The 14287-nt window shown below is 40.0% G+C and overlaps 1 protein-coding gene across 4 annotated transcripts in view; it reads right to left on the bottom strand.

The window, feature by feature from the left end:
- The window catches only part of DENND2B (DENN domain containing 2B), a 225541-nt gene that overhangs the window by 163285 nt on the left and 47969 nt on the right, over window positions 1-14287 (bottom strand). For 2 of the 4 annotated variants that reach the window (XM_042439251.1, XM_042439425.1), the window contains exon 2: window positions 6442-6533. In XM_042439251.1, coding sequence (XP_042295185.1) covers window positions 6442-6449 — 8 coding nt within the window. In that variant the 5' untranslated portion in view covers window positions 6450-6533. Of the gene's footprint in view, window positions 1-5550; window positions 5939-6441; window positions 6534-14287 lie in introns of those variants that run through there. The other 2 variants (XM_042439339.1, XM_042439512.1) reach the window with 2 other exon arrangements.

Consider the following 14287-nt stretch of genomic DNA (forward strand, 5'->3'; position numbering starts at 1 on the left):
AGGAGTCAATAATAAGAGAAAGTCCCCACCTCCCCCGGTCATTCTTGTTACAGGGTTCCCAACCAGGGAATTTTATTGAGATGCAGCAGTGAATCTTCTGCCAAAAGAAAGCAGCAATCAAAATGGCTCCTACTACGAGACTGCTCAGTCTTATAGGACTACAAACATGCAAAGTTTGGAAATGTTGCTCTTTTGGATTTCAGCTCCCAGCCAGCCGGACCATGGTAGTAGGGGAACTCTGAGAACTGTGGTCCAAAATAGACTTTCCCATGCTCTCCAAATGAGACCTAGCTGTCCTTTAGTGAAGCATGCCTTGTGGCTTCCTTTGCCAACAGGTCAGTGACCAAACAGATACTGTGGCAGCAGTGACAGGAATAAGAGCATAGCTGACACACCTGGCAGCTGACGCAGGGAGCAAAGGACCACTGGAGAGGAAATCAGCTGAACCAGTGAAGAGTTCCTCAGCTTACTTTTGTCCCACACAAAAGTAGTGGTGGTAGGTTGGTCCCATATCAACAGGTTGACATATCTGCCCTGGGTTTATTCCAAACCTTAAAGATGTCGTCTGAACTACCTGACCAATAAGGTTTAGTAGCTCCAGTAAGGTAATGACTAAAACTCAAAGCAAACATTTGGGCTACTTCTGCTGTGTACAGTAAATATGCATCAATATACAATACAAATGGATGTGTATGTTAAATAATTGTTCAGGCCAGAAGAAAAAAAGCAGTAAGGAATACTAGTTACAGTCATGCCCTTTTAAATGTGAATTGTGTTGATAGGGAAACAAAGTAAACGTTAAATTTCCTTCCAATAAGAACAGCTCCTGTTTATTAAAGCTACATTGCATTTCCATGAAAAATCTACCTACATTGGTATACAGTTGTATTTGAATGTAGTCATTCAATTAGTAGATTAATTGGTTAATCATTTAACGTGTTTAATCGGCTACCAGTTTTACTAAGTATCCCAGATCTAGTCACCTCTCCTGATTTAACTACAATTGCAAGCAGAGATACCAGAAAATAGATTGCACTGAAATCGACAGGACTTGCTTTGAAAGAACGTTCTTGGGATTAGAACCCCAGTATCCCAAAGGAAATGAAATCTCCACATAGTATTACCACTTTGTATGAGACTCAAGAACGTCAAAGATAGTGAATTTCAGGTGAATTCTTGGCTTAAATAGGTTGCTCCATAGCTTCTCAGGTAGGATGGCCCATTGAGAGGGAGAGGTACTTATTAGATGACCCCTTCAGACTCTGAGGAGCATCTACACAATGACATGAAGATACACATCAAATGTCATTGTTTCTGACTTATGGCATTTCTGACTTAAGGCATTCCAAAGGCAAACCATCATGGGAATTCTTAGCAAGATTTTTTTCACAGGGGGATTTCCCTTTGCCTCCTTCAGAGGCTGAGAGAGTATGACTTGCCTAAGATCACCAGGTGGGCTTCCATGGTTCAAGTGGGGATTAGAACCCTGGCCTCCAGAGTCATAGTCCAATTCTGAAACCACTACTGGCTCTCTGGCTTTATGCTTTGCCAATTTCTTGTTTTCCTCTCACTACCTAGCTTTAAAACAATAATGTGCATGATGTAGCTAGTCCTTTTCTCCAAGTGCTCAAACCACATCACATATCTTAGTAACATTTATAATTCTGTACCTCAGACTAGTATTACCTTCCTCTCCATGACAAGGAGATGCTAAAGGGTTTAATGCTTACCTAAGGCCAAGCCCTGCATTCATGGTTCATTGAACCAAGAATCTCCATGTTCTCAAAATGCTTTGTCTCTCTGCACTGCACAGTTGTGCTACAGCACTTTTCATTCAAATGATTGCCAAGCTACATCAACTCAGTGGATCACTTCTTTTAAGTCTGGCACCTTACTGTCAGTGGAAGCCTACTAATGTGGTGTAACTGCACTATGCAGAGAGATATACAGGTATCACAAATGGATGGTGGCTTTTCTGGCAGAAATGTGGTGAATCAGCTCTGCACTTTATTCTTAAGTGATGAATCCTATCCCCAAAACTGGTTCAGAACCTTGGATAGTCCTTTGAAAGTCTAGAATAAAATCCAGATGGATTCATTGCATGATAGACATGAAGTCTTGAGTAGTCATCCCAAGAGGTATAAGATATATAGAGATGTGGTATTTGTTTATGTATTCAATACTTGTGGTTATTGAATGTATGATGGAGATTCCAAAATCTCTCCTTTAAAGTGAATATCCAAATGAGGGGTGAGCAATACAGGACTCCAACTCTTTTTGCACCTCTTTACCCCTTGCCCCCTCCTCCACACACACACTTGCTGCTACTGCTGCTGACAGAAGTGTGCCGCCGCTTGCTGGTAACATTTGGTAATATCATAAAAATGAGGTGCTTTCTCCCACTTTTTCCAAGGGGATTCTCTGCCCTGCCAGTCTACAAAGCTTTGTGGTGCAAGAGGGCATGCTGGCATACTGGAGCATGATAGAAAATCACCTCAGTTGCCACTGAATTTTGTTAATGGCTGCAAAATTGCACACATGGTAGCACAGGTGTGGCAACTGGTGGCTTGGGGGAGCATTGCAAGGCCCACAGTCCCGGTACTACATTCATAGTTCATGGTCTTGACCATGCACATGGATGCATATGGACATATACAAAGAAGTCACTTAGGATGCATCTACTATGAAGAAACAATGCAGTTTGGCACCACTAACTACCATAACTTTATCCTACAGAATTCTGGGATTTGTAATTTTATGAGGCAACAGCACTCTTTATCAGAGTAGGCTAAAGACAATGTAAAACTGCAAATCCCAAGACTCCATAGGATAGAACTACAGCACTTAAAGTGATGTCAAAGTGACTTATTTCTACAGCGCAGATGCACCCTTAGATTAAAGCTGATGTTATGTCTGCCAGCAGGTATGACCAGCAAGCACACTAGTCTCTAGACAGCATAGTTAGTTGAGTACATTCAGTATATGGGCACCCTCTGTCTGAAGAAGACTAATATATAACTAAGGTAATGTTTACATCTCTTCCTATCAGTTGATTCACTGAGGACCAACATAAACTCCAAAACACTGACATCAAAAACTGGTATGAGTTGGCTGAAGCCGTGATTTTATTTTATTTTTGAAAAAAATAAAATAAAATAAATCCATGCATAGAAGAGGAGCACAGCAGTAGTAATGCCATGTCTACTCCGAAGAAAGTTCCAATGAATTCAATGAGATTTACTTCCAGGCAAGTATTGTAATTGGATTGCTCTGTAAATGTTACACAGCTCAGCAGAACACAGTCTTTCTATAAGCAATGATCAACCTCTGTGTACATATTGTGGCACTATGACATCATGCAACATTCCCTGAATTTAACTCTGGACAAAGCACATAATGAAACCCAAAATTTGTTCTTAACTTTTCTGAAGTATATTTGTAACCATGCTGGGAGTAGAGAGCTGTACTAACTAGCTGGACAGATAGAACAGTTCCAGACAAGGTTTTTACCACATCATTGTGCTGCCTCATTTACTGAAATAATCCTCCTTTCTTTTAGTCCCATTTCTTCTATCTCTTTCCTTATCATACAGGCACATACACAAAAATCCAGTATGAAGAGAAAGGCAGAATAGCAGTACAGTCCCGTCTGATTGTTACTGGAAACCATCCTCCATCTGGAAATGCACATGGAAGAAAAATCCTGTCTTGTTATCACACTATATTATTTTCATTCAGCCCATGCTTTCTTTTTTGCAGTCATACCAACAAAACATGGAACCAAACCTCATCAGAAAGTTGAACTCTGCCAGCACACAGACTGAAGCCAATCAGAAGTGTCTTTCATTGTGTTATGGTGGAACACAAAAGAAGCTCTGTTTGAGCAGCTCAAAAAGAAAGCTGAATTCTCGCAGCTCTTGTCTACCAGAGAAACACTGATACTGTGGCTACAAAATCCTTGATCTGAAGCCATGGAAGACACTTAGTGATTCCAGAAACTTAAATATCTGCTTGTAAAATGTATCTGTCAAATTCCAGCAAGATTCTCCTATATCCTTATTCATCTTTCCAATTATCTTAATCTCAGTTCCCCCAAATTCATTATTTTCCACATGCTTTTTATAAAGGCGAAGAAAACAGCATGGTTCTGCATATCCTGCCAGATAGCATGAACCCTGCTATACGTATAAACTTTACACTGACATAGTAGTTTAAATCAACCCATCTCTGTGAAAAAAGTGAGGAGGGATTAACAGTATGGGACTACAGCCTGCAGAGTGTTCCACCAGCAGAAAGTTAAATAGAAATTTCAGAGGAGAAGTAATCTTAAAAGAAGTTTGTAAGCAAATCAACTTTAAACAATTACCTGAAGCCAAAAAATGGGACCTGGTCCTTAGCAGATCTCCCAGTCAGTAGCATTAGAAACATCAAAATATTATTATCATCCTATTCTATTTTTAATATATACAGCAGGGTTTTTACAATATGAGGTGATTTTATTAGACAGGCAATTATTCAACGACAGATGTATTCCACTGAAGGAACCAATTATAAAGCACAGCTTGAAGTACTTTTTTGTCTTTAATTGCTCCTCTAAAATTATTTTTATGAGTTTGCTTACATCCACATCCAGTTGGAATTTACCATAAAATTTCATACAGCACCAAAAACATATCCCAAATTATTAAGAAAGTACTCTCCTTAAAAGGACCAGTGAAAACTTTAATAATATTGAGTACTTGTTTGGATTTTCTGGAATGCATGCGTAGTTTAGCACACAGAAGAAATTTGTTTTCTACTGAATCATTTTTATTGTAAACCATGCATCAGCAACAAACATATACTAAACCTCCCCCTGCAACAGGCTGAGTTCCAGAAATGTCTCCCCAATAGGTCATTCCTCTGCTGAATTTCATTCTTCTATGCACTTTTGGAAAAGCAAGCTCACTAACAAAGCAGTTGAAATAAGTAAACAACAAAACCCTCTTCCCTCTTCATCGGATGAACTAAAAACACAGGCTTAATTTGTTTAGTCAAAATTTTTCTTATTGTCCAACATTTACAGTGCCAACAAATCTGCTAAGAAGTAAATATAATTGTTTTCAATGGGACTTACTTCTAGGTAAAGCAAAAACTCCAGCACTGACAACCTACACAGCAAAATAATTACCTTAAACGTAGTCATCACTGATTCCAAACTGGCTGGTATTTGCATAGCTCTGAAAAGTTTCCTGAAAGTCTTATTCCTTTGTTGGAATTCTTCATACAAGGAAACAAAAGTAACTCCAGTACAAAACTCAACAAAGAAGGTTTTTTTAATAAAAAAAAAACCCACTCATTTTTTTACCAATAAAAAAAGCTCCTGCTATATATTGTGCAGTTGAAGAAGGTCACCATTTCCTCCCCCTTTGCTTTAACACAATCCAACTACTCAGGCATGACATCATTCTTCAGAGCTTGAGATTCCTAACTTAACAGCTACAGAATCAGCTTGAAAGAAACACTAAGGAGGGGAGAGAATTAAAGAGAGAGAAAGAAAAGTTTCATTACCTGACACATGAAGGGTTTTCCTTTCCACGCCATGGTTTTTGGTTTTGTATTTCCCAGACAAAAACTTGGTCCTATGAGCTGAGACACTGGCGAAAAGAAAAAAACCTTTGCACGGCTCTGTTAGGAGCCCAGTACCTGCTGTGCGTCCCACAACTCCTTCAAATGACCTTTCACTGCACAGATTTCAGCCCAAATGATCGCCCAGAGAGTACACAGACTGGCTAGGTCAGTTGTCATGGAAATCACTCTCACTCACCCTTTCTCTCACACACAGGAGCAGCTTCTCTCCCCCTTTCTCTCCTCATCCCTCCACACACACACACAGCACAATTCTGGAAGGCATCCATGAAGCCACATGCCTTTTCATCTCTCCCCCCACAGTTCTTTCTTTTTTCCCCCCCCCCCCTTCTTCAAACAGTCTGTCCTTTCGCCTCCATGGCTCCCAGCAAGCCAGTCCAACAAAAGGCACTTTTGGTCTGGTTGCAAACTAAATCTTGCAGCAAGATAATGCCTTTGCTGCAGATGACGTCATTGCTAAGGTACTTTCCACTGAAAAGGGCACAGGGACAGGTTGAGTTGTGAAATCACCTTCTCCTACTGCCTAAAGATGGGTGGGGAATTATCTGACAGTAAGGATTTGGTATTTCTGGTCTTGATATCCAGCTGACATACAATAGCAAGATAGGAACCAGGTCTACATATCAAGATAGGACCCAAGTCTAAAGGCGAAATTCATTTATGCTTCATATGTACCTTACACACATAGCTTGAAGGTAATTTTATACAATATTTTAAATAATTTTGTACATGAAGCAGAGTTTGCATACAATGTACTTGTGGCATCATGTTGCTTAGGGCATACTGGAGGAGTATTCTTGAAAGATGACTTACCCTATCATTTAACACCAGTGCCTTTGCAAAATCTTTAACTTCTGCAAGTCTTCCTTCCCATCAAGGAGGGCATCTTGTATTCTTTCATTCTTCTGTAGTTAGGGAGAAAAATGAGTCAGGAATGTGGCAAGATAGCGAATAATATGTAGCCATTGTTCCTACAAGTTTTCTTGCTTCCAGAGCATATTGTTCATTGTAGCAGAAATGTTATCTATGTTCCACACATATTAACCTTCTGTTGCTCACCATGGCTGGTTATACCTGGGATGTTTCCACATGACATGATCACAGTAGTTTGATATCATCTTAAATACTATGGTTGTGTCCCACTGGATCCTGGGATTTGTAGTTTGGCAAGGTTATCAGTATCCTTGGGGTCATTCCCCTAAATTCCGGCATTACAGCTTTTTGATTTCTAAGTACCACAGGAAACTACAAATCCCAGGGTTCCACAAAATGGAACTGTGGAAGTTAAAATGGTATCAGATGGCTATAACTGTGTAGGGCAGACATACCCATGGTTATACAGGTTGAGTATCCTTTATCTGAAATGCTTGGGACCAGAAAGTGTTTCAGATTTTGGAGCATTTTGCATTTTCAGATCAGTGATGCTCAACCTGCATTTGGAGCTCGTGCAATTAAATCAGTGAAGTAGCTGTGAAACTTTTGTTTGCATACTGAGAGAGAAGGTTGTCAACTTTTGTCACTGAAAAAATTCATTAGCAATAACAAGTAAATGAGTATCTGGAGGGCTACAAAGGCCAAACTGCTAAATATGTTCCGTGCAATTTAAATTTTAATGGAAAAAAATTGAGTTTTTTCTATTCCTACTTTTTTATTATTTGCATGTTTAAATGTTTAATTGGTGTAATGATCACTCATCTGTACTGAAACTTTGCAGACATTTCTTAGGATCACACCAACTACATGGATTTGTGACTGCCCTTGGAATTTTGGCATTTCTCTGCTATTATGTGTATTATGTCTATTTTTGATTTAATTAGGTTTACTGGATCTACACCGTGGTATTCCAAGAATTATTTCAGCAATACTGTTATATTCTATGGAGCTCTAATTTGTTGAAAAAGGCAATATTTTCTAGAAACAGGAGTCCAAATGGAAAGAATATAGCAAATCTTGGCATCAAGGCTAATTTCAATGGACCACTAAAAGGGAGAACCAAGTAAAAATGTCATATAGAAAAAGCTTCAGAACCAAAGAATCAGACCAAGCATTTTAAAAAAGCTTCCTCCCCCTTAACCCCTAAAGAATTTATTATCGAGTGATGGCATATAATTCAATTCATACTGCAAAATTCACTTCATTAACACAGATGTGTGTATGAATGTGCCTTCAAATCACTTTTCAGCTTATGATGACCACATGAATATCATAGGGATTTCTTAGGCAAGAAATACTCAGAGGTGGTTTTGCCCATTCTTTCCTCTGAAATATAGCCCACATCACCTGGTATTAATTGCCAGTTTATCATCCAAGTATTAATCAGGGCTGACCCTGCTTAGCTTCCAGACTAAGGATCTGGTGCCTTCCAGGTATAGCACACTGATAAACATATGTAATTGGATGTTTACAAAGGTAATAAAATGAAAAGAATGCCAAAATGTGTCAGTTTGAAGATAAGGAAAATTAAATAACTAGAAAAAGAACAATTTCTAATTATAAATAGTCACATAACAAGGCTCAGGATACCCAAAACATTTCCCAAACAGATAACTAAAGATATACCAGTTATGCATGAGAACTATCCTAACATTTTAAAAAATGGTCTTCTTGATGCTTTCAAGACCAGAAAATAAATTTAATCCAATCTAAAATGTATGCTATTTCCAGTTTCAAAGCATGTTTCAAGTGCTGCCCACCTTAATGTCTGGCTGCTACATATCATGATAAAAAAGAAACCTTATATGGAATTCTCAGAAAAATAATCTTCATTCATACAGCTTTCTATCTATAGATGTATAGAGATACATCTATATTTGTATAAAGAGAAATAGTATTGCTATGGAAACAATAAGGACATTTTCTTGCAGTTGAACTCAATGGGAACTTTGACGGGAATTTAAATGGGAGCAGAAGCAAGCCCAAACCTTTTAAATTTCCAAGATAGGGCCTTGGAGACTTCCTTCTTTGGAAAGTTAATTGAAGACAGTCACTGAAGTTTTTAAAAAGCTCCATATAAAGCCTCAGAAAATCTGCCAGATTCCTGCTTGTATTCTCACCGCAGTATAGCAACACTCCCTCTAGTGGAGATGACCATGGGATACAGTAACCCAGTTTCCAAAGACTTCTCTGGCTTCAGGCTCTCAAACCTGTTAAATTCTCTAGACTTTGAGAATCTCCCAGTACCCAAATGGCCAGAAGGAGGAGGTGCCAGTCTGCAAGAGCTACCCCTCCATGCCATCTGAACTAAGAGCAAAACCAGCAAAATACAGGCCTATGACTAACATCTTTCTCCTGTATGGTTTTTAACACCTTGCCTGATGAAGAAGCCAGGGGAGCTTCGAAAGCTTGCAACACGTAGATTGTGCAATGTGAAGTCGAAGGCTTTCATGGCCAGCATCCATAGTTTTTTGTGGGTTTTTCAGGCTAGGTAGCCATGTTCTAGAATAGTTTATTCCTGACATTTTGCCAGCATCTGTGGCTGGCATCTTAAGAGAATGTTGGCATACACACACACACACACACTTCATGTTAATCTGTGTATTGTTCTGTTGTTGTTGTGGCTGTGTTCTGCAAGAATTTATTCCTTAAGTTTCACCTACATCTGTGGCTGGCATCTTCAGAGAATGGTGGCATGGAGGTGTGCAGAGTATATATACTGTGTGACCCTTGGTTGAGAGGAAGTGATTTACATGTTCTTACATGTATCTCTTGCAAAAGGCTACATGTATCTCTTTAAAGAGGTTTCTAGACACCCCCTAATCATATCCACTTTTTTATGGAAAGATGTCTTCCAGGATCTCTGAACTCACCTTTAGTCTATAATTTCCAGGGCATTATTTTGGGATATGGTTTAATTTCTGCTTTTTCAGTGCAATAACTACATTTGAGGGTTTACTGCCTCTGAGATTATTTTTATTTGTTGTTTTAGTATACTATTTGTTGGCATGTTTTGTTTGTAAATAAAAATTAAAAAATTAAGAGGCTACTCAAAGTCTCAGGCTGCAATCAACTGCTTAGAATTTATCTTTCTGGTAATCTTCCAAAGAATTATCAACAGTACTAGAACATTATTTTTCTACGTATTACTTAGAAACCTTTGAGCCAGCTGGCATAGTGGTTTGAGTGTTGGACTACAACTCTGGAGACCAGGGATCAATTCCCAGTTCAGCCATGAAACCCACTGAGTGACCTTGGGCAAGTCACATGTTTTCAGCCTCAGGGGAAAGCAATGGCAAACTTCCTTTGAACAAACCTTTGCAAGAAAACCCCATGATCAGGTCACCTTAGGGTTGCCATAAGTCAGAAACAACTTTATATTTGATCCAAGGTTCTTATAGTTATACTGGAACTATTTTTGGAAAACCAAGTAAGGACCAGAACAGACTGGCAAATTAAGCTGCCTTCTAGGTGGCTTCCAAGCATCTTGGGAGTGTGTGACGTATAAACGCTGTGCTCCAAAGCCGCCCAGAAGGCAGCTTAGTTTGCTAGTCTGTTCTGGCCCTTACTTGTTTTTTCAAATATGTATAGTTCCAGAATAACTATAGGCATCTTGGATCAAATATCTTGTTCCCAAATAAAAGAAAAACAGATTTGGTTGTTCAATGTGAACTTTTAAAATTAGATAAGCATCTGGGAGCTCAAGCTGAAGGTTAGCTTTAAAACATTTTAGATAAAGCAATGAACACATGGGAGATCAAACACCGCATGCCCTAGAAGGACAAGATTCCACCCCTTCCTCCCAGCGTTGCATTAATAGAGTACTAACTATTTTTGAACTTTGAACTCAGTTTGCAGCAACTGAAGTAAGCTGAGGACAAAGGGGGGAACTTGAAGAAGAAAGAGATATTAGGACATTTCAAAAGCAGCTGAAAAAGTGAAACAACAGAGGGATATTTATGATTGTCCCTGTCAAATCAGGACAGTTGGAGGGTATGCTTGAAAGGTCAAGTAAAATTGCAATCAAAAGATCACATCAATATTGTTTCTGCTGATGCATAAATTTGCATTGGATACTCTCCCAAATTAACTAGATCCCCCCTCCTCTTCCTCATGTCTCTGATTCACTTAACACTACCTGTTGAACAATACTATGAAAGCATCCAGCTTCCTCACAGTGGGGTCTGGGCTCATACCCCTTCCAGGGCCTGACTGGCATTAAACCTGCCTTGCCTGGGCCCAGCACAGATCAGACATGCCAAACCGGCCACCCCATTCAAGCAAAGATACCTACTCTGAGCAGGGTGCAGAGCATTTCATGCTGGGATATGCATCATGTGGCACTCTTCCAGTGAAAGTGAATTAGCCAGGGCCACATGTGGTCCCTGCTGCAGTTTTTCTGGCCCCCGGTGATAATCTGCTGGGGACTGCATGCCAGCAGTTCACATGGGGAGGGTGAAAATAATAGCAATAGACCATAGGTGGTATGTTGATCCCCAGCACTCCTTGTCTACAGACCTTACACACTTTTTCAAAACCTGAGGTCTACAGTTTTCTGCTTCACAAGCAGTTTTATTATCAAATGTCTGTGGGAAGTGTCGAACGACAAACAGATACGGCCAAACCTAATACAAAAGAATAATGGTGAAGAATAACAGATAAAAGCTAGCAGGGGTCTAGGGTGTGGCTATAGAAATGTAGCCCAGAGGGGTAACAGACACCAATGTAGTGTTTGGCTTTCTCGCTCATAAGCAAACATTATGCTGAAGCACTATTTTTCAAACCAAAACTTTTCCTGCAGTTTCATCCTCTGGAAGCATCATGGAAATACAGCAGGCTGCCAGGTGGGTTGTCCAATAAGATATCACCCTGATTTTATTTTTTTTTTACTGGATGAAAAAACCCATAAGCAGTGTGGTCATTTGAATAACAACAATAAAACACAGTACAAAGCTCTCCTGTTTGTTTGTTTGTTTGTTTGTTTTTAGGGTTCCTTTTGATATTCAGCTATAAATGGAAGCTAGGAAGTTTACACAATCTGTGGTAGCTGAGCAGATGATTATCTTCAAAAGCTTATCAGACAGCAGGACACTAGAGGTAAAATGTCAGTGCCATCTGTGTTGCTGTGTCTGAAAAACCATCTTCTTTATATGGGGCACCTCAAGGGCAGAGTCTTTTATTCCGTACATGTCTTACACCAAGAGCAGATGTGCACATTCATTAGGACTGTATGGACCTTCAACAGGACTGTCTGTGCCTGATACCGAGATAAGAATTTAGACAAGTTTTCCCTGTAACATACAATGAGAACCACATGATCCAAACAGTAGGGTCTTGTGGAAATGGAGTCATGAGACGACTGAAGCTCTTGCCCCAAGAGAAATTTTCAGGATCAAACTAGATGTGGCACCATAACCTCCCACTTTAACATTAGAGAAAAAGAAGCTGTTGGATCTTGTTTGAGAATATGCTCTCAATCTGGAGGTTTCTTCTTTTATTCTTTATGTCCTCAAATATTCTGTTTGCTGATTGTCATCAACATTATCATTGCCACCACTAAGAATACTGCAAGAAAAGCAAGGGCTGCAATAGTGTTCAATAACAAAATTGCTACTGTACACAAATCCTGTTTTCAGGAAGCAGTATATTGTGTTACCACACATAAGCCTGATAGGCAATGATGAGATTCTTATCTGCACAGTGAGCATTGCTGGCAGATAACTGGGAACGCTTTTTTCATTGTATTCTTTGATTGCTGGTACAGTGGATATATCAAGGAAGAAGGAGAAACTCTGGCCTGGATTATTATGGATCGCAAATTGAACATTAGCCAGAAGTGTGATACTGCAGCGAAGAAGGCAAATGCTATTTTAGCCTGCATTAATCAAAGCATAATTTGTAAGGTGAAGGAAGTAATGGTCCTACTGAATTCTGCATTGGTTAGTTCTCATCTGGAATACTGTGTTCAGTTCTGGGCACCTTCTTTTAAGGAGCTGGAGCAGGTTTTGAGAAGGACAACAAAGATGATAAGAGGTATGGAGAACAAAAGATATGAGGAAAAGAAAAGTTGGAGGAGCTGGGAGTGGTTCAGCTTGGTGGAGAGCAGACTCAGAGGTGGCATGAAGTTTAACAAAATTGCCTCTGAACATGCCACTGCTAATGTTGACCTGAAAAAAACATTTCAATGTCAGATATCCCAAACTTGATTTAAAAAATAGCCCTGGACCAGCATAAAGGCAATTGTTCCAACTCCTGGGAAATTATATTTGGCTCATAGAGATCTATATCCTAGTGTCTAGACTAGAATGGGAGTCAGGTAGCCCTCAAGATGTTGCTGGATACAACTTCCAACAGCCCTAGCCAGCATAGCCAAAGCTGAGGAGTGACAGTCCAATAACATCTGGAAGACTATACAATTTTTACCCCTGGCCTGTGGAGAGTCTGTAGGCCTTTGAGGAAGCATGAATAATTTTTAGAGTGCTAGAGATAGAGGATAGATTATTTCTTGACTTCACCAAAGCTCCCACACACCTGGGAGAACATTGATAGAAGCAGGGTCCAATTGCAAGGGTCTTCCTTACAGTATCAACACTGGGGTATATGTACCATTTCTAAGGGTCAAGGCCTCACTCAGCCATGTGAGGTTATCTCACTTAATGTTCCTCCAGTGAACTGGTTTGATACATACACACAACCATCTCCCCATAACAGCAAAGATGGACACACTCTAGACCCTGGAACATCACCCCATTTTTGCCACCTCCAGAGGGCTTCACTGCCTCCTACTTCACAGCCACCATTTTGGATGACTGAAACTGATTGACATGTCACTTCTATTCAACTTTTGGAGGTTTTAGGGGGGATAGCTATTTCAGGGTGTGGAATACTCTCAAACAGCTTCACACATTCCAACAAATGGGTTTCTAACATATTTAGGTCATTTTAATTTTTAAAAATGGAGCAGCCAGGGGCTTTTGAAGGAGTCAGTGGGATCCAGAGAGGTGCACAGGATTCCCACCCCCCACCCCCCCACCCCCACTCAAGGGCCACATATAGCCAGTGGACTGCACAGTTCCCACCCCCAGTTTAGGGAAACATTTTGATTTGAAAAAAGGGAAAGAGGAGAAGGGGGAATCTAGCATTGTCTACAAAATTATTATTATTATTATTATTATTATTATTATTATTATTATTATTAAACTTTATTTCTAGAGCACTGTAATTATACACATAATCTAATTTATGTCTCCATCTACTTCATCAAATGCACCGGCAGAGTTCATGTCCAGCATCAAATTCATTACCAGTAACAGAGCTGTAATGGTGAGATCAGAATTTGGTAAGAGACAGAAAGATACGATTTGTGACACTGGCTATAATCCTTTTTTAAAACTGTGTAAGGTAATATGGTCTGTAAGGATGGTTCTCAGACTATTCTGATGTGAGAAAGCCATTTGTCTGCTCACTGAGACACAGTTCCCTTCAGTTCACAAGCTTTTTTTCTTTGAAGGTTATCTCATGGGGGCAAAACCGTCTCCCGATGTGTTCTAACGAGCACGAGTGCGGGCGCGCACGGAGCGTGATGGGAACCCGATGGGAACCAGAACGCTAGTTTACCGCATGGTGGAATGCCGCCGCTGCCGCCGGCATTCCCATCGGGTTCCCGATGTGGTCCAGGAGGCGCCATTTCTGGGAACACTTTTGAAACTGTTCCCAGAAATGGCGC

This window comes from Sceloporus undulatus, chromosome 1 (genome assembly GCF_019175285.1).
Source record: "Sceloporus undulatus isolate JIND9_A2432 ecotype Alabama chromosome 1, SceUnd_v1.1, whole genome shotgun sequence".
Lineage (NCBI taxonomy): Eukaryota > Metazoa > Chordata > Lepidosauria > Squamata > Phrynosomatidae > Sceloporus > Sceloporus undulatus.